At 42.0% G+C, this 24298-nt stretch overlaps 1 protein-coding gene across 4 annotated transcripts in view; it reads right to left on the bottom strand.

The window, feature by feature from the left end:
- Positions 1-24298, bottom strand: part of sema3ab (sema domain, immunoglobulin domain (Ig), short basic domain, secreted, (semaphorin) 3Ab) — a 500953-nt gene that overhangs the window by 44167 nt on the left and 432488 nt on the right. For all 4 annotated transcript variants that reach the window (XM_068059617.1, XM_068059616.1, XM_068059615.1 and 1 more), the window contains 7 exons: positions 21430-21544; positions 21254-21323; positions 18820-18964; positions 9732-9951; positions 6878-6969; positions 4290-4331; positions 1245-1402 (listed from right to left, as the gene is read on the bottom strand). In XM_068059617.1, coding sequence (XP_067915718.1) covers positions 1245-1402; positions 4290-4331; positions 6878-6969; positions 9732-9951; positions 18820-18964; positions 21254-21323; positions 21430-21544 — 842 coding nt within the window. The remainder of the gene's footprint in view (positions 1-1244; positions 1403-4289; positions 4332-6877; positions 6970-9731; positions 9952-18819; positions 18965-21253; positions 21324-21429; positions 21545-24298) is intronic.

Genomic DNA, 24298 nt, shown 5'->3' with positions numbered 1-24298 from the left:
AAATGCGTTTTAAGTTAGCTCAGCATATAGTCAGGTCACTGTTTAATATTGACATGTTAATTGATTTATATTTTTGATATTTTAGCTTCTATTTTAGATCTTCCTAAGCAATAAAATTACACAATAGTTTGGCTCTGTCAGGGTGCTGTTACAGTGCAATAATCATTTTGATTCAGGTTTTTGTTTAGACTGGGGTAATGCTGAATGACACTGCTGACTATGAATTGTTGACTGATTAGGAAAAATAGAGTGAAATGCATATAAATTAATGCCTTTATTGAGTTACACAGAAAGGAATTTCAGACAAACACGTCAATGTGTTTGTTATTAGTGCCATAAAACTCTTCGAACTCCCTATCAAGCAAAAATGGAGCCTGGAAATGTTGCTCCTTTATGGGAGCGGAATCTGGCATTTTGAAAGCAGGGGCAGCATTTCTGCTAAGTACATGTCCTTCCTAGATCTCACAAGAACTCCTGAGGGAGAACAGGCACTTCTTCTGCTTGACCACCTCTCAAACCTAGGAATACGTCGACTGAGATCCCACACACTCCAAAAACATTCGCCTCCTCTGCAGACAGCACTAGATATGCTGACAGGAAGAAGGGCTCTATACAGCAGAAGGGTCACTGACCCGAAACGTTAACTCTGCTTCTCTTTTCACAGATGCTGCCAGACCTGCTGAGTGGTTCCAGCATTTCTTGTTTTTATTTCAGGGCTCTATACAGCTTATACTCTCTGTGTGGGCTATAATCCACAATAGTATATTGAAATAGAAATTGATGACAGAGAGTTTGACTGATTGCCATTTGAAAATGGGGCCTACCAATGTGGGAGCATTTAGAAAGAAAATGCTGAATCTACAGTTGGCCTGTTCCCACCCCCACAATCCATCCATGCTCCCCCCCGCCCCCCACAGTCCCCTCTCCACCACCATCCCAGCCTGGAAAGGGTTATTTTACCAAGTAAAGGGAACAATTGGTTTCATGAATTGAACCTGTCACAGAGGGACCAAGAGTAGGATTGTGACATATTGCCAAACATAATTACCATGTGTTCCCTAGTATTGTGCTTCTGCTGTCAGCAGTGCCCATCTGCCCAGTATTTCCTCACTCAATGCTCACATAAATATTTACTGCTGCTATTGAAGGCTTCCTACTGGGGGTTTACGCTATCCGCCATCTGAACAGCAACACCTTCATTAGTAGGAAAGGTGCAAATACCAGAAATCTGAAATTGCTCCTACCTCTTGGCAGTGGGGAAATATCTGGAACATGAAAAGCCGTCCCAAGCACAGTAGGGGTCCCTGGCAAGGCAGCAGTCTGCACAGGCTTTTCCATAAACATCACAGCGATGTAAGGGGAGCTGCGACACGCCAATAGCAGAGCCGATATACAGTTGTTGCTGAGAACAGAACAAGAAATATTTACAGGAGATAATTATAGTGGGAAAGAGAGATAATTAATCAGAGCTGAGCAGGAAATGGCATCATTTATTGTGGATTCTCCTTCATGTGTACTTATTTTTGGATCAGTATTAAGAAGACCAAAAGCAAAGATGCGTCTGTCAGTCATTTTATTTAGAGATACAGCACTGAAACAGGCCCTTCGGCCCACCGAGTCTGTGCCGACCAACAACCACCCATTTATACTAACCCTACAGTAATCCCATATTCCCTACCACCTACCTACACTAGGGGCAATTTCCAATGGCCAATTTACCTTTCACCTGCAAGTCTTTGGCTGTGGAAGGAAACCGGAGCACCTGGCGAAAACCCACGCGGTCACAGGGAGAACTTGCAAACTCCGCACAGGCAGTACCCAGAACTGAACCCAGGTCCCTGGAGCTGTGAGGCTGTGGTGCTAACCACTGCGCCACTGTGCCGCCCAACTCTTCGAGTTGTGTGAATATTTTTCTATATTGCACCAATTTCAGGCAGCCAGTCTACACTGATCCTGAGTCTGAAGTTACAAAAAAAATCAGTTCCAAAACAGATTTTCAATCTCACAATTCTATTATTTCTATTCATGTGATGTGGGCGTCGCTGGCCAGGCCAGTATTTATTGCCCATCCCTAATTGCCCTTGAGAAGGTGGTGGTGAGATGCTTCCTGAACTGCTGCAGTCCATGTGGGGTAGGTACACCCACAGTGCTGTTAGGAAGGGAGCTCCAGGATTTTGACCCAGCGACAGTGAAGGAACGGTGATATAGTTCCAAGTCAGGATGGTGTGTGACTTGGAGGGGAACTTGCAGGTGGTGCTGTTCCCATGCATCTACTGCCCTTGTCCTTCTAGGTGGCAGAGGTCACGGGTTTGGAAGGTGCTGTCTAAGGAGCCTTGGTGAGTTGCTGCAGTGTATCTTGTAGTTCTTCCTCTTCTGTTCTGTCCCTGACGTATTTCAGCGATAAATCCCTTTCGCATTGGAAAGAACTGTCCTTTTGAAACTCTTCCACTTTCCTCCCACACCTTTTACTTCTGCTATTTCTTTCCATTTTACCATTCCCACTCATTTTCAAAAACTTAGCTCATTGAAATGATTCTTTTTAATTGACTTCCTTTTGCTTTCCACCCTGAATGTCAGAACACGATAGTCACTAGATCCCAAATGTCCCTTTACTTCTACTTTACAAATCATTTGCTCCTCATTCATTAGAACTAAATCTGTTATTACATTGCCCCTTGAGAGTTTCTTAATGTACTGCTTTTAAAACGACTCCCTCACAATTCAATAAATGTGTGTGCACAGACTGTCCCTATTGTGCACTCCAGACAATATAAAGAACATTTAAATCCTTCAGGAATACTTGACACTCATCGGGCTTACTGTCTTCCACAAAACTGCATTCGAGTTTGATTATTGTTAATAATGAAATTTTCTCCTTTACTGCCTTTGATTCTATCCAAGGAGGCTCTATATACATTTTCCAGTTTCCAAACCCTTTTTAAGTAGTCTTCCTGAAAGTTATTTTAAAGACAAATTTTATGATCAAAACCATGTTGTCTTCCAATATTTGCACTTATTTCTGTCTTGTGGATCATCGAGCAAAGCCTGAATTCCTCTGAAGACTCAGCCTGAGAACAAACCAGCAGGGTGTTCACCTGGATGTTTGAGTGAATTGATTTTAGACAACAAACAAATGGGTGGTTGATGGTCGGCACAGACTCGGTGGGCCGAAGGGCCTGTTTCAGTGCTGTATCTCTAAATCTAAATCTAAATCTAAAAAACTCTGTTATATTTATAATAAAAGATCAAAATTATCTGCAAAATGGACACCTGAGCAAAACTGTTTATGTATTGCAGCAAATTCTGCTGTTATTAAGGACCAACATTCAAACTAGGACATGTGGATTTGAATTTCCAACCTTGTTAAACCCAGCCAGTATTTTACTATGTTGCTATGTGTGATAGGGTTCTGGAGAGTGGTTATAACTAGGGCAGCTTTCCAATCTGTGTATCCACTAGCCTCATTCTTCCATACCTGCAGATGTAATGTTGCATGTTCTGTCAGCTGAGACCAACTCCATTTATTCATATACACCATAACAGACTAGTTAAGGTCAGGAACTCCAACAACAACAACTTACATTTATATATCACCTTTAATGTAATAAAGAGTCCCAAGGTGCTTTATAGGAGCATTATAAAACAAAGTATGACACTGAGCCATAAAAGGAGATATTAGGTCAGATGACCAAAAGCTTGGTCAATGAGGTCAGTTTTAAGGAGTGTCTTAAAGGAGGAAAGCGAGGCGGAGAGGTGTAGGGAGGGACTTCCAGAGCTTGGTTCCTCAGTAACTGAAGGCGTGGCCACGGTGCAGCGATTAAAATCAGGGATGCACAAGATGCCCGAATTGGAGGAGCGTAGCGATCTTGGAGAGTTGTGGGGCTGGAGGAGATTACAGAGATAGGGAGAGGTGAGGCCATGGAGGGATTTGAAAACGAGGATCAGAATTTTTAAATGCTTCTTAGGAATCAGAAGTACTTTCAACTATCTTTCTTAGCAACCAATCTGTTTACAGTCCAATAAAGGTCTGCAAAGGAAACCCAACCCGAACCCGAATGTCGGACCCGGAAGCCCAACCCAACCCAACCCGATACATGTCGTCGGGTCCCTTCAGGGTCGAGTCGGGTAGTGGCCTTTACCCACATACTGATGTAAAGGCCTGCTACCTGACGGGACCTGACATGTGTTGGGTTCGGGTCGGGTCATGTTGGGCTTCCGGGTCCGGCATTTGGGCTAGGGTCAGGTTTCCTTTGCAGCCCTTTACAGTACAACGTCAAACTAAATCTCACCTGTTTTGTCGATATTTTCAGTGTTGTGATAGGTGTTGGCTCCTAAAAGATAAAAGTGAAAATGTCAATGGTTGGTGCTTTCACCTTATTTATCAAAGTTTTAAAACAACATTCAGAGTTCAATCACCTGAATATCTATGGTCTACATACAATCAATCTAGCAGTACATATACAGTATAGGAACAAAATAAAGCTTTCTTTAGTTAAATGTTTGTCTAATCACTATGGCAACATCTTTGATGATATTTAGAACTATAATAGTTATTTATATTTCAATACTCTAACGCTCACTTTAGCAACAGAAAGTTTTCCTCTTGCTTCAATGTCATTCGCAGTAGTTTAATGATAAAGTTACTGATGGAACATTTGGGGAGGGAGGTAGAGTTTCTGCTTTGGGTGCAATTAGGAAATTGTGCTCAAAGTGCACTTGAAATTGCACTGGTAAAGTTACACTTCAAGTTTCCACTAAAATGAATTTGCATCATCACAAACCAGAAAAAAGAACAGAACCTTTTCTTTTTAATTAAAAAGTATTCTTTGTATCTAAGGCCAGAGTTTGTCCCCTCACCCCCCCCCCAGGAGGACTGGGAGACAGGGGTGGGGGTTGGGGGTGGGGGGGATGTAAAATCGGGTGGGATGGTGGGGGGGTTGCTGTAAGCATTGCCTCACCTGATATTTTACCAGCGACGGGGAAGGTCCCATTCCTTGGGTCAACTGAAGTCTTTAAGTAGCTAATTAATGGCCACTTAAGTCCTTCTTCCTGCCACCACGTGTGGTTTACCAGTGGGGGGGGGGGGGTCTACACAATGTCGTGAACCGCAGGTATAGCCTGGGAGACTGACTATAGGCTTAGTGGGGGGGGGGGGGGGGTCCCTTCTGTTCGGGCACCCTGTGCCCCATTGAGGGCCCTCCCAGCAGCAAGGTCCACCTTAGTTTGAAGAACCCCCACCCCCAGCCTGGCCTCTCGATTGCACCCACCCACCTCGCTGGGGCCTGCCTGACTGGCCCCAGTGACCCTGTCCCACTTATCTTTACTCTGGGCCTTCAGCGCTGCTCCTGGTCCAGGGCCTACTGTGCTCCCAGTAGCGCTGCTTGGATTGAAGAGCTGCGAGCCCTCTGATTGGCTGGCCGCTCTTGGAGGCGAGACATCCTGCTTTGAGGGTGGGGTTGGGGCCAGAGGTCACGACCTTGGGTACCTAATTGCCTGACTGTAAATCCCAGTGGTGGTTTCCATGGCCGACGGGGCAGGCTCGCCCCCGAATTTCCAGCTGGTGGGTGGGGCCACTAAATCCCGAAGTAAGAGTGGTAACTTGATGCAGTTTTATTAATACAGCTAAACATTAAATTTTTAAAGCATTTTAATAAGTGCCTAGTCCTCCACCTGTGAGTAAACTGGTTTAAAATAACTGAAAATTGCTTTAAAAAAATATGGAAACATTTAATAATTTCATTGGTGTACTGTAGTCAGTTTATTAGTAAATTAAGTATTCATTTACATGTAAAGACTTTTAGCATGTGCCGACCAGCACTCGCGCACCTAAGAAAATAAACGCAACTTGAAGAGGCTCCCAAACCAGCGCGATTGGCGATGTTGCCATTTCGACCTGAGGGCGTGGCCAGTCATGTGGACAGGGCCTAATTCGAGCAAATTGAATCTTGAACCAGCATAAAAGATCATGTAAAATATGAATAATAGTGGATGTACGTTACCTACTGGTTCGGCAGATAATGTCCAGGAATCTGGGCACAAAATTAACAGCAGCAAATAGAAACTTCCCCCATGTAGCACATACTTCAGGACATTTCTATTTCCAGGCTAATCTATATTGTAAAGTTTATACAGGGAGAATTGTGCCTCTCAACTGCAGTTTTTGCTCTGATTGGTGGAAAGCGAAATTCTGATCTAAACATTAGGCTTTCATCCAATTCTTTGAGCTCTAGGATGCAAATTTTTGTGTTTATGTACAAATCCGGTCATTTGTATTAAAGCCAAAATTCAAACAAAGCACAAACTCTCATCTCAAGTATGTGTGAAGGTAAAGAATGTACTGTAGCTCCCTATTGTTCTTCAGTCACTGCTTTATACAAGAATTTTTCCACGCACCTGGATATTTAAACAGACTCCTTTGAAGTCTAAAAATATTGCCTGTATTTTTCTAATTACTTTCTTTAAAAGAGAGATCTGTTCATGATCTAGTTATCCAAAATTAAGTTGCTTGTCTCACGGAATCTTTTAACATTATAATGAATTTGCCCAATCTGCACTCTCAATCTCTGGGATAAATGCAGTTTTTCTTTGGATATTCACACATCTGTTGAATGCAGTAGGATGATCTTTGATGGGACTCATTAGATCTTAAGCATGGCATTAAATTATCAGAAATCTCCCAGATATCAGATAAGTCAAGTTGTGAATAAAAATCTGAGATTATCAGGTGCTGTGTTTGTGACAAATGCCATTTATTCTGCCACGGTTGATGTGACCTCTTTGAGGAGCACACTGAAGGACAGCAACATGATGACAGATGGATTGCTCGTGGCTTTTGTAAGAGAAAGCTTTAGGTTAATGAAAGAATGAGAACTCTCACCTTCAACACTGCCAATTCCTCCAGTAAGACCTCCTCAAGGTCATGCCAAGTCTCTCGGGGAATAGACACCACCTTCAGAATAGTCCCCACATCTTAAAGGAATGACAATAAATTGCAGGTTAATGTATTACTCTGTTTGCCTTTGACATTAAATGTTATTTTATAGGTCTGCGCCTGACAGAAATTTATGAAAGACATTCATTACAATAGGCTAAATGATTTTATCAGACCAGTAGGATTTAAAATACAAAGCAGTTTTCTTCAAGTGTGTGCTTCATAATTACATTTTCAGAAACATTTCACTCACCACTGCTCTACTGTCACTGTGCAAAACAAACTATTCCACAGGCATTTTTTGATTTGAATACAAAAATTTTGCAGCAACATATATATACATCTTCATTTCCTATGCAGTCTGGTAAATTCACTAATCCTGTGCTCCCACTGAGGAGCTGTGTTCAAAGAGACTGCAGGTTGGAGAATGAGTTACCACACTAACACTCATTCACCAGTGCAGCCTCCATTCCTGACCTTACATTATTGAGGGAAGCATAGAGTGGATATGAAAATAAAGAAAGACAGAAATACGTTATAATGCTGCAGTTGATCATCAACTTAAGTTATGTGCTCAAGTTCTGGGTTAGGGTTTGAACTCACAACCTTCTGCCATAGTGGAATGAACTGAAACAGACAGATTCAGGTTTATGAGGCATTTCCTTACATGGTGGGGGGGGGAGGGGAGAGGGAAGATCAAAGGTTTGGTGAATTACAGTCACTCTTGTTAAATTTCTAGGGGGCTAAATTGGACCACTCAAAAACAACAGTCATGGGGAGTCACAAGGTTGATTTACCTGCGTCATTGCTTCTGATGCAGGCATTGCAAACACGAGGGGACATAGCTTCAAGTTGAGGGGTGATAGATATAGGACAGATGTGAGAGGTAGTTTCTTTACTCAGAGAGTAGTAAGGGCGTGGAACGCCCTGCCTGCAGCAGTAGTAGATTCGCCAACTTTAAGGGCATTTAAGTGGACATTGGATAGACACATGGATGAAAATGGAATAGTGTAGGTCAGATGGTTTCACAGGTCGGCGCAACATCAAGGGCCGAAGGGCCTGTACTGCGCTGTAATGTTCTAAAAAAATTCTAATTGTTTCAAAATGGTACTTGTAGCACTGAGAAACTGGGCACTATGGAGCTGAATTTTGCAGCCCATGTTCCAAACCTGGGATCCTGCTGATTCGTATCATTCCACATTGCCCAGCACTTATCCAATGAAGCCATTGAGGATTGAAATCATCTCTCTCTCTGAAAGGCTTCTGAAACAGCTGAACTGTGACTTCAGTCTATTTCTTACAGGGATCTAAAAGCTATCAGTCATCTTATACAACTGCCAAACGAGAATATGGTCTGGAAGGAACAGCAAGTTTGAACAAGGCATGAATGAATCTTTAAAGTATCATTGAGGTGGTATTTAACCCAAGTTTCTTTCTCTCTGTGAGAGTCTTCCAACCCATCCAGTGCTGAAAGATGAGATTGACTTTACAGATTAATTTGTTCTGACAGCACTATATATTTTTTTAACCAAACAATATTTTTTAGAGTCAGTAGAAGTCAACAAAGAATTATTTTACCTTTTATGAGGAAACATTCTTTTACAGACAGAGGCTTACACTAGAAATACCAAACTTGTCTTAATTTGAAAAACATCTGGACAATTTCTCTTCAAAGTGATATCAAGAAACCTTTTGTCACCAAGATATTATTTGCTTTTTTAAAAAAATGTTTAGCGGCTTGCTTTAATCTCCTGGAATGATTGTGTAATTAGATTTTGTAAGTAGGATTTTTCAGTGCTGTGCGATCAGGGAAATAGTGTGGGAGCCTTGAGTCAAAGTTCAGAAGAACTAATCAGATTTCTGGCAATGAGCCATCTCCTGATATCAAAGCTGAATAATTTTAAAGATTTTACATTGACAGGCTCTGTTTAGCATTGCACACAATTCCTAACACAATGCCTAAGGTCACTTTTTGCATTGATCTCAGCTCTCGACTGCCTGTAAGAATGCATTCCTCCATCTAATTGTTTGAATACACAGCTACTTCACCTTCAACACTAAGCTCACTGGATTGTCCCTGTTCATTTTTGTAAAGTTGTACAGATGGCTTTGAGACAATTAACTTTTTAATGACGCTGTATGTTGAAACTGAGCTTGAAGTTTGTTGCATTGCCACTTAAATATTATATAAAGAATAACAGATTGATGATATGCAAGTTAAGTCCAACCAACCAAATTCAGACACATCATTAACTATGAGAATGAAGTTTGAGCAGTTTTAACTTTCATCTGAATTTCAATATTCAAGCTACACCTGGGTATATTATTTTATTATAATATATCTGCTGTGACCTCAGTGGCAGTTTTATTCAGTTTCGAGTGTAGGCTGCCTCACACCTGCTTGCTGTGGACATCCTGGAAAATCCAGGACAATGTGAAGATCCAACGCCATAGATTTCCATCATTTTCTGCAGGGAGTAAGTGTTCCCCAGGGATTAATTGCAAGAGAATTGACCTAATAATGTTTTAATATTTTCTGATTGAAACAAAACTTATCTCAGCACTGTTACAAATGACTCTCACAGCAGAATTGGAAACATGTTGATAAGGATAAACAAACACAAACACTTCAAGTTGTTATGCCAAGCAGAAAAGACTCCAAATTGCTGAGAACTTTTTTTGTTTAGCTGAAGTAAATCAGCTTCATGCTTATTACAATATATAAACATGCTTACTAGTGAAAACTGAAGCATAGGATGTAAATGTAACTTCCCGAGGGGATTATTGTAAATGGTGTTACCTGTCCCAATGAACATGACATCATATTGCCCATCTTCAGCCTCTACTCGATCTACAACTATCTGGGTGAACTGGTAATCTACATCCGTCTTTATGACAATTGGTCGATTGTTGATGGGCAACACTGGATTATACATGGCTGGGTGACTTCTGGCAAATGTGATTACATCATCAGGAAAGTCCTTTGTTGATTCAAATCCTCCAAAGGTTTTGCTTGGACACTTTAAAAGAACACATCAGTTGGGGAAAAATAATGCAAAGCTAAAACTGAGTGAGTACGCTAGTCAGAGAAACAATGTCAGCTTCGAAATAACCACAGCTAACAAAACAAGCAAAAGCTTTGTTAAAAGGAATTATTATTATTCTTTAATGACAGAATTTTAATTCCCACTGCCCTATGGAAGCTGAGTGAATGGGAGTTAAAATCCAAGCAGTAAACTTTTCCCACCCTGCAGCTGTTTTCGCATCACCATTTTCCTGCTTGATTAAGGCTCCCTTAGGAGTTCATCAACTTTTTTATTCATTCATGGGTTGTGGACATCTCTGGCTAGGCCTGATTTGCTGCCTATCCCTAACTGCCCTTGAGAAAGTGGTGGTGAGCCACCTTCATGTGTCACTGCAGTCCGTGTGCTGTAGGTACACCCACAATGCTGTTAAAGAGGGAATTGCAGGACTTTGACCCAACGACACTGAATGAAAGGTGATGTAGTTCCTCGTCAGGATGGTGTGTGACTTGTAAGGGTACTTGCAGGTGATGGTGTTTCCATACTCTGGTGAATTTGTGTCTTCATTAAATGTGAGTTCGTCCTTATGCATGACTAGCTTGATTATATTTTCTAGAACTATATTTGATAAAACATGCACCAAAAGGGAAGGATATAGAGGTCACATTGAAAATGAATGCTCATAAACTGAATATAAACCTGAAAGTGCCAGCATCCTGGCAGTGATGATGTCACTAGCCTATTGTGGATCTTCATTTAAATTTAACAAGAGTAAAACACTTGGGGCCATCATTTGCTGTAACAGGGATGGTGTCTGCCATTAATTACACTTGCCCTGGCACATTTGGGTTTTTAAACTTTTATGTAGTAACTGGCTGAAAGTGTAAGTTGATAAGGTCACAGCAAGGGGAAACAGGGCATCAGGGACCTGAGTGAATAGGGTATGTCCTGAAACAATCATATTGAAGGATTGAGAAAAAATAATCAGGAGATCTGAGAAGGAAATATAAATGTTCATGTCAAATCAGGTACAAAACGACAAAGAGAGAGGGAAAGAAAGATTGGATGAGAGAGAGAAATCAGATGGAAAGGTAAAGTTAAAAAAGGTAAAACTCCAGTGACAATTAAAACCTAAAGGAATGAGACTCCTCACTTGTAATATTTAATTTTCAGTGCCAGAGAGGTTGACTGGCAGTAATTAACATTTATCACATTGTTAACAGAGTACTTAGACTGGAATGGACAAGGTTTAACTTTCTGTGAAATTTAGTTTGTATCTATAGCACAAATACAACAACTTCACGTCATTCAGTACATTTCAATGGTGAGCCAGGCCTGTCATTTTTGCAAACCTATGGCAGACCAGCGCATCTGGGACAGCAACTTTTAGAATATTGTGTTTAACTGGACATCTACCCCTTGCCTGAAGTTGCTGAAGCATTTGTGCATAAATAACATTAGCCCATGGAATACTACTCCACCATTGCAATGCAAGAACTGTACATTGTAGGTAATGGCCAGGATTGCAGTAAGTCAATTGAAAATGAAGTATTAGCTTCTAATGTTACATTGGCATCTTGCAATTGGAGTGGCTGAAAGCATTTAACAGCCATAGCAACACTCCCCAAAGCTGTTATAGTTTCGGCAGTGACATGTTTAATCCTCTGGTGTTTGTACCCAATTGTCGAACATTTTAATTCCACATGATTGAATAATAAACCTATCTTACAGGTCATTAACCTGTACAGTATGCTGGCAAGATAATACATTTTGTTAACACTTATGGGACAAAATCAAGCTGTGGAAAATTAGTAATGAGCATGTTGACACATTTTTGTTTGAAATTCTTTTGTCACTATTTTAATAATGGCGGTAAGCCATTTATTTCAAACAGGTTGAACATGTTCATCAAAACAAAGGTAAAGGAATGTCACACAAATATATTAACATATTGGGGGAAATTTTACCCTAACCTTCTTCCCCCCACCCCCCTCCCCAATCGGGAAACTGATGGGATCGGGGCAATGCTGATTTTACTCTCTATTGAAATCCATGCTTTTCTCTCGGATGTTTGCCCCTCAGTGACTCAGTAGGGTGGGCGGATAGGTATGGATTGGGTAGGTTTGATGGTCTAGAAATTAGTCATTAGAGGTTAACATTACAATAATAAAGCTATGCATTGGTAGCAGTACTTAAGTGCCATGTTATGTGATTTGATAGGTTAAGTGGAAACAGCTGAGCCAGGAAGCACCTATTCCACATGATTGCATCTATTTTAATTCAAGGAGTCTTACAAGTAAGGCAGATGATTAACACATGGGAATATGATATTATTTCTATCACAGAGACATGGTTGAGGGAAGGGCAGGACTGGCAGCTCAATATTCCAGGGTATAGAATGTGGCAGGGGGGGGGGTGTAAAAGAGGAGGTGGCATTACACTATTGATCAAAGAGTCAATTACTGCAGTAAGGAGGGATGATATCTTAGAAGGTTCCTCAAATGAGGTCATATGGGTAGAACTTAAAAACAAAAAGGGGGCAATCAGTTGGCTGGGAGTCTACTACAGACCTCCAAACAATCAGGAAGAGATAGAGGAGCAGATATGTAGGCAAATCTCAGAGAGGTGTAAAAATAATAGAGTAATAATAATAGGGGATTTCAACTTCGCCAATATTAACTGGAATAGTCTTAGTGCAAAAGGTTTAAAGGGGGCGGAATTCTTAAAATGCGTACAGTAGAGGTTTTTGAGCCAGTACGCAGAAAGTCCTACTAGAGAAGGGGCAGTACTGGACCTAATCCGAGGGAATGAAGCCGGACAAATGGTAGAAGTGTCAATGGGGGTGCATTTCGGGGATAGTGACCATAACTCTGGACGATTTAAGGTAGCTATGGAAAAGGACAAAGATGGACCGGAAATAAAGGTACTGAATTGAGGGAAGGCCGATTTCAATATGATAAAACAGGATTTGGCCAAAGTGGACTGGGAGCAGCTATATGTAGGAAAGTCTACATCAGACCAGCGGGAGTCATTCAAAAAGGAAATAGCGAGAGTTCAGAGCCAACATGTTCCCGTAAAAGTGAAGGGTAGGACCAACAAGTCCAGGGAACCCTGGATGTCAAGGGATAGAGACGATTGGATAAGGAAAAAAAAGGAAGCTTATGGCAGATTCAGAGGGCTGAAACAGCGGAGGCCCTAGAGGAGAATAGAAAATGTGTGCGGGGGGTGGGGTGGGGTACTTATAAAAGTAATTGGGAGAGCGAAGAGGGAGCTTGAAAAAACACTGGTGGGCAAGATAAAGGAAAATCCCAAAGCGTTTTATAAGTATATTAAGGGTAAGAGGATAACCAGGGAAAGAGTAGGGTCCATTAGGGACCAAAGTGGCAACGTGTGTGTGGAGCCGGAGGACGTAGGTGAGGTTTTAAATGATTACTTTTCATCTGTGTTCACTATGGAGAAGGACAATGTAGGTGTAGAGATCAGGGAGGGCAATTGTGATATACTTGAACAAATTAGCACTTAAAGGGAGGAGGTATTAGCAGTTTTAGCGGGCTTAAAAGTGGATAAATCCCCAGGCCCAGATGGGATGTATCCCAAACTGTTATGTGAGGCAAGGGAGGAGATAGCAGGGGCTCTGATACAAATTTTCAAATCCTCTGTGGCCACAGGAGAGGTGCCAGAGGATTGGAGGACAGTGAATGTGGTACCATTATTCAAGAAGGGTAGCAGGGATTAACCAGGTAATTACAGGCCAGCTAGTCTAACATCAGTGGTCAGGAAACTACTGGAAAAAATTCTGAGGGACAGGATTAATCTCCACTTGGAGAGGCAGGGATTAATCAAGGATAGTCAGCATGGCTTTGTCAGGGGGAGACCATGTCTAACAAATTGGATTGAATGGTGACTAGATGTGTAGATGAGGGTAAAGCAGTTGATGTAGTTTACATGGACTTCAGTAAGGTTTTTGATAAGGTCCTGCATGGGAGATTGGTTAAGAAGGTAAGAGCCCATGGGATACAGGACAAGGCGCAGTGGTTAGCACCGCAGTCTCACAGCTCCAGCGACCCGGGTTTAATTCTGGGTACTGCCTGTGCGGAGTTTGCAAGTTCTCCCTGTGACCGCCTGGGTTTCCTCCGGGTGCTCTGGTTTCCTCCCACAGCCCAAAGACTTGCAGGTTGATAGGTAAATTGGCCATTGTAAATTGCCCCTAGTAGTATAGGTAGGTGGTAGGGGGATGTGGTAGGAATGTAGGATTAGTATAAATGGGTAGTTGATGGTCGGCACAGACTCGGTGGGCCGAAGGGCCTGTTTCAGTGCTGTATCTTTAAATAAATAAATTTGGCAAATTGGATCAAAAATTGGCTTCGTGGCAGGAGGGTTGTTTTTGCGAGTGGAAGCCTGTGACCAGTGGTGTACCGCAGGGATCGGTGTGGGACCCTTGCTGTTTGTAGTGTACATTAATGATTTAGATGTGAATATAGGAGGTATGATCAGTAAGTTCGCAGATGACACGAAAATTGGTGGTGTTGTAAATAGTGAGGAGGAAAGCCTTAGATTACAGGATGATATCGATGGGCTGGTAAGATGGGCAGAACAGTGACAAATGGAATTTAATCCTGAGAAGTGAGAGGTGATGCATTTTGGGAGGACTAACAAGGCAAGGGAATATACAATGGATGGTATGACTCTAGGAAGTACAGAGGGTCAGAGGGACCTTGGTGTACTTGTCCATAGATCACTGAAGACAGCAGCACAGGTAGATAAGGTGGTTGGGAAGGCATATGGGATACTTGCCTTTATCAGCCGAGGCATAGAATATAAGAGCAGGGAGGTTATGATGGAGCTGTATAAAACGCTAGTTAGGCCACAGCTGGAGTACTGTGTACAGTTCTGGGAACCACACTATAGGAAGGATGTGATTGCATTGGAAAGGGTGCAGAGGAGATTCACCAGGATGTTGCCTGGGCTGGAGCATTTCAGCTATGAAGAGAGACTGGATAGGTTAGGGTTGTTTTCCTTAGAGCAGAGAAGGCTGAGAGGGGAACTGATTGAGGTATACAAAATTATGAGGGGCATAGATAGGAAGAAACGTTTTCCCTTAGTGGAGGGGGTCAATAACCAGGGGATATAGATTTAAGGCAAGGGGCAGGAGGTTTAGAGGGGATTTGAGGAAACATTTTTTCACCCAGAGGGTGGTTGGAATCTGGAACTCACTGCCTGAAGAGGTGGTAGAGGCAGGAACCCTCATAACATTTAAGTATTTAGATGAGCACTTGAAACACCATGGCATACAAGGCTACGGGCCAAGTGCTGGAAAATGGGATTAGAATAGATAGGTGCTTGATGGCCAGCACAGACACGATGGACCGAAGGGCCTGTTTCTGTGCTGTATAACTCTATGACTCTATGACACTGGATTTTCTAGAGCTGCCAGCAGTCTGAGTTACAAGTGTCTTCATGCTGGTAGAACACGTGATGATGAGTATGATTCATGACATGTTACAGTGCACATTTAATTTAATGAGATATGTGATCTAACAATGTCCTTTGTGACTAAATGAGTCTCTAGAATGCTCATCCAAAGAATTTTAAATTTTTGAAACTGATTTATTTTGTTAAATGAATGGAAGATCCAGATTAATGAGGCTGTCGTTCCAACAACTTTGCTGTTTGCAGTTCAGATTTCAAAATAACGTTGCTGATTATCTGGGGAGAGATAGTTTCTGACATGGAACTATATCACCGTTCCTTCACTGTCGCTGGGTCAAAATCCACATCACATGGACTGCAGCAGTTCAAGAAGGCAGCTCACCACCACCTTCTCAAAGGCAATTGGGAATGGGCAATAAATGCTGTCCTAGCCATGAACAAATAAAAAAAATTAAAAATTGATTCCTTTAAACTACTATGAATAAAAAGGACAACAGATTATTCAGGAAAGGTCTGGAGACCAAATCATTCTAGTTTAGCTTCTTTCACCTCAAGTGATCATATTATAATATGACAGCTGAACTGAGCTGGGACCACCAAATTGGTTTTTTTGTGATGTTAACAAACATGAGGATATAATCAAAACTGACAGGTGTCCAGCAGGTAAAGGGCTAAATTTTATGAGTGGGCCGCGGTTTGCGATGGCGCACTCTGATGGTGGTGTGCATCCCACGCAGATGCGCCATCACTGAGCTCCCATGGTATTACGCGTGGGGGCTGATTTAAATAGAGGGGCAGAGCAGCCTGCGCGATGGCACCGGATCCCAGCAACGGCGTCCGGCGCCATTTTTAAAGGGCTTTAAGACCTTAGAAGGAATTTTAATATTTAAAGGTACAGAATGCTTTATTTCTTATTAACAAATAAAAATGATATGGTGGCCCTTCCCCAAAATCTCCCCAATGGTCAATTCATTGCCCACTATTGAATAAACCTGCCTTTTTCCTTACCTGAATTTTCCTCCCCAACCTTCTGCCCTTCAACCCCTTCCCACTATCCCCACATCCAATCAAAATTGTTTTCCCCACTCCTCCATCCCTCCTGCCCTGAAAATTTTATTCCTGCCCCCTCCCCACCAGGCTCTCGCCTCAGAACTCCATACGGAGTTCCAAAGGTCCACGAAGCACAACGGAGGCCATAAAATCGGCGTGAGATGGATGCTGCCTGCAGGTAAGTTTATTTAAATACCATTACTGTTAATTTAAATATGCTGATGAAGGACCCGCCACTGGGCGGTGGTGGAGCTGCACCGAGTTCCCCCCACCGCCAGTAATATGCAGTGGGCCCTTCTCGCGTCGTGGGTCAAGGCGGGCCACTCCCTGCAGAATTTTACCAGCCCCACCTGCCGCGACCCGCGGTGTTGAGAATCCGGTAGAATTCAGCCCATAGTCTTTCAGATGAGGTATTAAATGATAGACTATCCAACACTTCAGATCGACTTCAGAGATTCCATGGCACAATTTGAAGAACAGTGAGTTCTCTCAGTGATCTGAGCAGCATCCCCTCAATCCACACCAGCAAGATTTTAACTAAATTATTCAACTCAGTTACTGTTTGTCAAACCTTACTGTGTGCAGATTGGCTGTTGTATCTGCCTACATAATATGCTTCCAAGGGGTGCCATTGATTGTCATGTGCTTTGGATATGGTGAGGACACAATAAGATGCCATATAAATACAAGCTATATCTTTCTTATAAATTGTTGCTCGGACTCCACTCTCACAATCTCTTTGCTACAGAATAACACTACAAAGAGTTCATATATGATAACCACTCCCATTTCGCATGGACAGAAAGGAGTTTTGCATCATCTACCCACATGTTTCAAAATAAATTTTGAATATACCAACAATTTGCAGTTTGATTGACAATGGAAAGTACTAATCAAAGTCTGGGGAGAGGATTTGGAAGCAATGAGCATGTTGAAGTGATCAATAAATGGGAAATGCAGAAGGATTTAGTGAAAATAACACTGATGTGGTGAGAGTATTTTTATTGCTTGCAATAACAGTCATAAACAGGTGAGAAGAAATAGAGGAAAATGACTTCCTAACTAGATCGTGACATTTCCTGCTGGCTGACCCTCTGGTAGCTCATTTGTAATCGATGAATCCAGTCTGCAATAATGGGTGGCCTTATTGAAATCTCTGCTATTGCCTGATAGTGTAAATAGATTCTGTTTAAAATCATTTTCTTGTAGCTTTGAACATTTTTAATTGATGCAATAGTAACAGATTAAAATAAAAGAACAAAAGTTTTTTTGAAGTGTAATATTTATCTTGTTTTATGTGATGATATCTGGATTAGTAATCATATTACTTCTGGAAATTAAAAAGGGGTTTGTCCTCCAGAACTGAAGGTAAATACGGGAGTTTCCGGGTTAATCTATCTGACACAGAGATTTGCTCGATTAGAGGGAGTATCCGAGGTCAGGAGCAAAGCTCACCGACTTGATTCACAACAATCCCAAATTCCCAATTATTAATTTTGATGACTGAAAAATTGGGAAGGCTGCAAATCAGGTACAGGGACCTCCATCCCTGGTTGTTCGATGTGTTCTCCCATTGAATGAGATTCTGCCCCAGAAAACAATAATTCATAAAACAAGCCCATGGAAAAGAACCGTCTAGGACAATTATCCATGTAGCCAGGTGTATTATTTCATTAGGTATTACCTTCTGATACTTGGTTAAAAAAAAAATCAAGACAATCATGTGTAACTTCTTGTCACATATTGTAGGTTGTATTGGAACATCCAGATTTTTAAGGGTTAAACCAACTTTTTTGAAACTGTTTATCGTCAGTTTTGTGGTCAGGTTTGGTCATTTTCTCAGTTGCTATGTAATGGAAGCTAGTTTTGCACCAAAGGGCCATTATTTTTCCATTGAAGAGACTCAATGTTAAGTAGGTATCAGAGGAGATGTGAGATCGGGAGGTGGAAGCAAAAGGGGAGAAATGGAAATGATGAAAAAATGAAAAAAAAACATACAAAATAAGGGAGGGGACAAGCTGACTGTGGACATGGAAGACTCAGATAAAAGAGACCCCGAGGGATTTTACAGTTCAACAGGAGGCAAAACAATAAGAGATGTGACAGTAAAGATATAGACAGAAGACATTTTTTAAAATGGTACAGAGAGAGAATTAATAGAAACAGGGAATAGAAGTGAAGAGGAATAAATAGAAAAATAATAACAGAAAAACACAGGATGGAAATTTTTAAAAAGTGTAAAATAAATTTTGAGATGTAATATATGTTTAGAAAAGATGAGAATTTTAAAATCCTCTTCAATCTGGGGCTAGTTTATGTTACTCCATTGTTAATAGGTCTATTCAGAGATAGATTTATTTATGCACCAATGTTATAACCACTTACTGTTCCTGGGCGAGGGTATGGAACCCTTCCTTGGAATGGCACCCACTGATAGCTCGGACCTTCTCTGTGGGCATATGGACCCAAGAATACTCTTCTTATATCAGACACACTGTACATACACACAGCTGACCCCTTAAAGATGTTGCTATACGGGAAAAAAACATGAAAATAATTATTCAATAAACCCAATTATTAAGGAATGTAGAATATATTTGCCAACAGAGAATGAAACTCAGGAGGAAGCTAGTTCAGGAGGGGCTGCACAGGAGTCAATACACGGAAACTTACTCTTAAGTTGCATGGGTTGTGAAAATCCTGACTCAGAGGCCTGTTGTGGTAGACAGATTAACTCTTGTCCTACTGAATACGAGACGTATCTGGGGCTTCTATGGACCCCTTGGTCACAGTTCTAATCATGAGGTCTTAAAAATTGCTGATTTGGTTGAAGCAACTGCCAATGAAGATGGTTGTGCTATTGACAATGGCAAACTGGTCAGTAAATACATGTTAGCCTGAGGTAATGAGATAAAGAACCACATTCCACTCCTGCAGTCACTTTCCAAAAGGCTAACAATCCTATCTGTCCAAGCTCACCTACTTTATCAAGGCAAAATCTCCCCAAATTAAGTATGACTTCATCGCCACCCACAAAAAGGGAGTAACAGCAATAAGGCTACCTCCACTCTCTATCATATTTTCACATGACTTTTAAATCTGTGCTTCATGCTGGGAGCTATTTTAAAAACACAGGAGACAAGAAATGGAGAGAGAAAAGTCCTAGTCTACCCGATTCTAAATATGCTGCAGCATCAGAACTGTTCACATGCCCTGTGCTGACTTTACTAAAGTTTGTTGCTCCATTTGAATTGTTAAATAAATATGAAATGCAGAAATTTTAGTAAAAAAGGGATAAATTATAACACACCCAACTTTGAGTGCAAGTGCCATATATTGTTAGAGGACATATTCAACAATGCATTAATGGAATTACAAACTGTATAATTATTACTGTGTTTAAATAATTAATCAAAAAGCATCTTTCACACTGTTAGATGTTCATCTCTTCTGTTTGGTAAAACTGATAATCCAAAAAAAATGAAGGTCACCTATAACACTCCAGAATTCCTTTTGAGGATTTGGCTGTCCATCCCTGATGTGCTGTCACTTCCCAATTACTGGCAGAAAGGAGCAATAGATAGCTAGTAGTGTCAGACACCTACAGAGTCACAGACTGTTTGCAGACTCAGGGGCAATGTTGTAGCTTCATTGAACCAATGGGGGAAATAAACAGGCCGGAGGTTTGACTGGTTATCATTGCAGACAGCTGCTTCAATGTTTTGGTGAAGAATAGTTGAACTCCACTCTGTGGATGAATTTCTGCTTCTATGGCTCTGAATTTCTTTGGTGTTTCTGCTGCTATTCCATCAGACCTTTGTCAAAAATGTGGTAGAAACCCTGTTTACACACACGTGGAGTTTCCATTACACTTACAACAAAGTTACAGCAGCACAGCAACAAAAAGTTCAAGGAAATTCAGAGCCTATGGCCAGACTTAACCGTTAGCTGCAGGGTCTCAGAGGTGGAAGTGGAAGCAGGTAGCGATCACGCGCTGGCTGGCCAATTAGTGGCCGGCAGGGGGTCACTGACAAATCCACAACCTGGGGCGTGAGGTAAGGTGGCGGCCACATCGTCCCATGACCAGGAAGAAGGTGCTGGCAGCATGTTTAAAGGGCCACTAGCACCCGATACCTGTGTGCAGATCCCCATGGCACCTGGGCAATGCTGTTTTAAGGGCGTGCCACTTCCTGTTGTTGCAGAGAGGCCACCTAGTCCTTCCCACCCAGTCCTTCTTTCCCCCACCCCCCACCATTAGGCTCCTCTCCAATGAGCCCCCTGCCAGGAGGAAAACTGCTCAAGAAGGCCTCAAGCCAACACAAATGTTTGTCCTTCTCCTTCTGTGATAATAAATCAAGGCAGTGTACATCTGCCATGTGCAGCAGGCCCTCACAGCTGCTGCCTGTTAAATGCTGCTGTGGGTTCAACCTAACATGTGGCCTGTGCGTGGCTTATAAAATTTTGAGGGGCAAGTAAAATTAGTGTCAATTAATTGCCTCCTCAACTATCTTAATTGTCCTTTAATTGCTCATTTGCAAACGGCAAGTGGAGTCCCCACGTGACTTGCTGTCTGCCCTCTGGCATCATGATGTTGGGAGCCTGACCTGACGCCATCTCCTATTATTTTCATCTGCTCCCCTCCCCCGACCGCACTCTCACCACCCCACCCCTGCCGACATCGCTGTCCCTTTTGACCAGGTAAAATTCCGGCATATGTAATAAAATTGCCCCTTCACCGTCCAAGAGCTATCAAAGCAAATATGATTAAAGAGACCTGTCCAATTTACTTTATTCACACCCAAAGCACTGTTTTCCTTACCTGGAAGTCGTAAAGATGCCATAGATAAAAGGATTCTTGGGATCTTTAGAATTCATTATGTAAATATCTTCTGAAAAACAATAATTTATGTTTTAGTCACCAGTAAAATAAAACATGGAGAATTTGTTAAAATAAGATGAATAATTGCATGTCATGGCATCTGTTTTCCTACTTACGCAGTTCATCAAAATGAGTGTCAATGCCATTTGGTCCTGGAACGGCACATACTAAACGAGCTTTGAGAAAAGTCACCCATTTATTAACAAGGCTTCTATGACCACCAAAGTCATTCTGATGACGGAAAGAAGACAAGTTAATTGGATGCATCAAACAACAGTAACACATCAGAGCACTTTGTTAATAGAGGAAGGAAGTTTGAGGGAAATACTTTCAATGTAATGTACTCCCCACTTATCAATAGACCTAGAAATTCTGGGGCCCCACTCTGCCGATGTGAGTGTGACGAGCAGTACTTAATGCCTGCTGATGTGATATCCTGCTCCCTAACTCCAACATTGGCCTGCGGCTGTCACTGGAGGATGGAAGCCTCTTCAAACCAACTTGTAGCTGAACGGAATTTCTGCTGTTCTTCTCCAGCAGAACCCTGGCATAAATCGACCGAGTCAGAAATTCCTGGCCCGAGTCCCAATTCACACCTAATCCCGATTAGGAATTTTAGGGTCTATACGTTTGAATGATGGGATTATTTACACTTTCTGACAGATAATTTCAATTTGTTAGTGTAATTACCAGCTAAAGCAGTCGAGCTTTACTGTGATATATCCCTAGTTTCTATCATTGAAGTGTCCCCAAATCTGAGAGAAAATCATATTTTGCTATTTTGGAATTCTACTCATATCTGGAGCCACTTCAAAGATGAATCCGAGTACAGCTCCATTGTCTCAGTGAGATATGAGTACTTTGAACTGGCTGGGTTGTGCTGTATAGTTCCGCAAGCACTTGCTTTGGACAATTTATGCTGTACGAGTGCTGTGAATCGACCTTGCAATGTAAGCAGAGAAAACTCAAAACACTGGCATCTCTTTCATATGGATCAAACATTGCAGTGTCTAAATAAATCAATGCGGTCACTTTGAGGTACATTGTCCTACTCACCTATGTAAGGAAAAATTGATTCATTAAATCTGAAGTTACCTCCTGCAAGTTACACCAATGTTTCTTACTTTAATAGTTAGAGAGATATTAAAAGAGTTCACTCTATCATTCCTCCACCTTTAAAAGATGATGGGCTGGATTTTATGCTCTCTCCTGTAACGAGCTTGAAGGCAGCGAGAGCATTTAAGCGGGCGGGTTCCCACCACCTTCCTGTCTCCACCCCAATTAATGCCAAATTAAGGGCCTCACCCCGCCGCTGCCAGTATTAGCCTAGCGGCGGGTGGGCCAATCGCTGCATGGGGAGCACGACAAGCAAACCCATGCCGGTTTCTTACTGGCTCCCATGGTGGGGGGGACCTCATTCAAAGGCACTTAATGCCTGATTAAGGGACCCGACATCGGGATCAGTGGAGCTGGTGAGAGCCAGCCCCCCTGCCTTTGCTGCCGAGCTCCCTACATCTGATCAGCCTCTGATTGGCTGGCAGCTCCCAGCAGGCGGGACTTCTGTCCCAGGGTCCTTAATCCTGGGGAAGGCCTGCTGCTGCCCAGTTCAGTGCCTGATTGGCACGTTATGCAGCGGGTCTTCCCGAAAACAGCCGATGTGGGGCTATCACCGGCTCTTCGGCTGGTGACCAAGACTCCCATCACCTACATAAAATACTGCCCGATATATGTGAAATATTATTTGAAAAATGTCAAATGGATTGCCAAATGTCATTAATTCGACCAATTAGCTGCAGTAACAGATTAAATGTGGTCCTGTTGTAGCTATCAGTGCACCATTCCAGGTGAATAGAAATATGCACCAACAAGAGGCAAAACATCACCAATGACAAATGTACATGGCTTCTGCAGCTAGTCTGAATACCAGAGGCATTTTATTATTTATTCATTATATCAGGTAAAATGCACAGCCAGAACAGTAAAACTGTAAAACAGTAAAAACAAGCCATTTGTTCTGTTGTGGGAAAAAAACACTTCAGAGTCAGGTGTGAGCCGAAATCGGAAAATCTATTACAAGCATGCAGGGGAGAGCCTTCAGCAGACCAAAGTCTCTCAAAAATCATCAGTTACAGCAAGGCTATTCATTCTGCAACTTATCAGGAAGTGTCCCTTTGTATAATCACATTGGTCCCGTACACACAGATAAACACACTCAGAACTTGTGATGGAAAGGTACTGAGGGAGAAAATACAACTCTGGTAACCCTTGACTTTCTACATCAGTTCCAATGTTGTGAACTGATCTTACAATGATAGCTGGGTAAATTCAAACTTCTATCAGCCCTTTTGTATCAAGGAATTGCTCCTCCCAATGCAACTCAGCCATATGAAGATATAGGACACAGATCATAATAGGAATACAAGCCATTGGAAACTGAATAATATGTAGCTAAGGACACATTGCTTTTATCTTTGGGACAGATGTTTGAATCCAGTTCAAACTAATGGAATAAAAGTCTCCACAATCTGTCAGCGGCCGTCATAGAATCTTAGAGCACAGAAAGAGGTCACGTGGCCTATTGTCCCTGTGCTGACTCATTGAAATCCAATTAGTCTCACTGCTTTTTCCCCAGAGCCCTGCTGATTTTGCCTTTTCAAGTATTTATCCACCTCTCCTTTGAAACTTACTATTGAATCTGCTTCCACCACCCTTTCTGGCAGCACATTCCAGATCACAACTCTCTGTGTAAAAAGAATTCACCTCATTTCCCCTTCTGGTCTTTTTGCCAACTATCTTAAATCTGTGTCCTCTGGTTACTGACCCACCTGCCATGTGAAACAGTTTCTCCCTGTCTGCTCTATCAAAACCCCTCATAATTTTGAACACCTTTATCACATCTCCCCTTAACCTTCCCTGCTCTAAGGAGAACACTGCCAGCTTCTTCAGTCTCTCCACATAACTGAAGTTCCTCATTACAGGTTCTAT

The sequence above is a fragment of the Heterodontus francisci genome, chromosome 27 (assembly GCF_036365525.1).
Source record: "Heterodontus francisci isolate sHetFra1 chromosome 27, sHetFra1.hap1, whole genome shotgun sequence".
NCBI classification, from domain to species: Eukaryota; Metazoa; Chordata; class Chondrichthyes; order Heterodontiformes; family Heterodontidae; genus Heterodontus; species Heterodontus francisci.
Note: the sequence above shows the minus strand (reverse complement) of the source record. Positions and strands in the feature narration are given on the sequence as shown.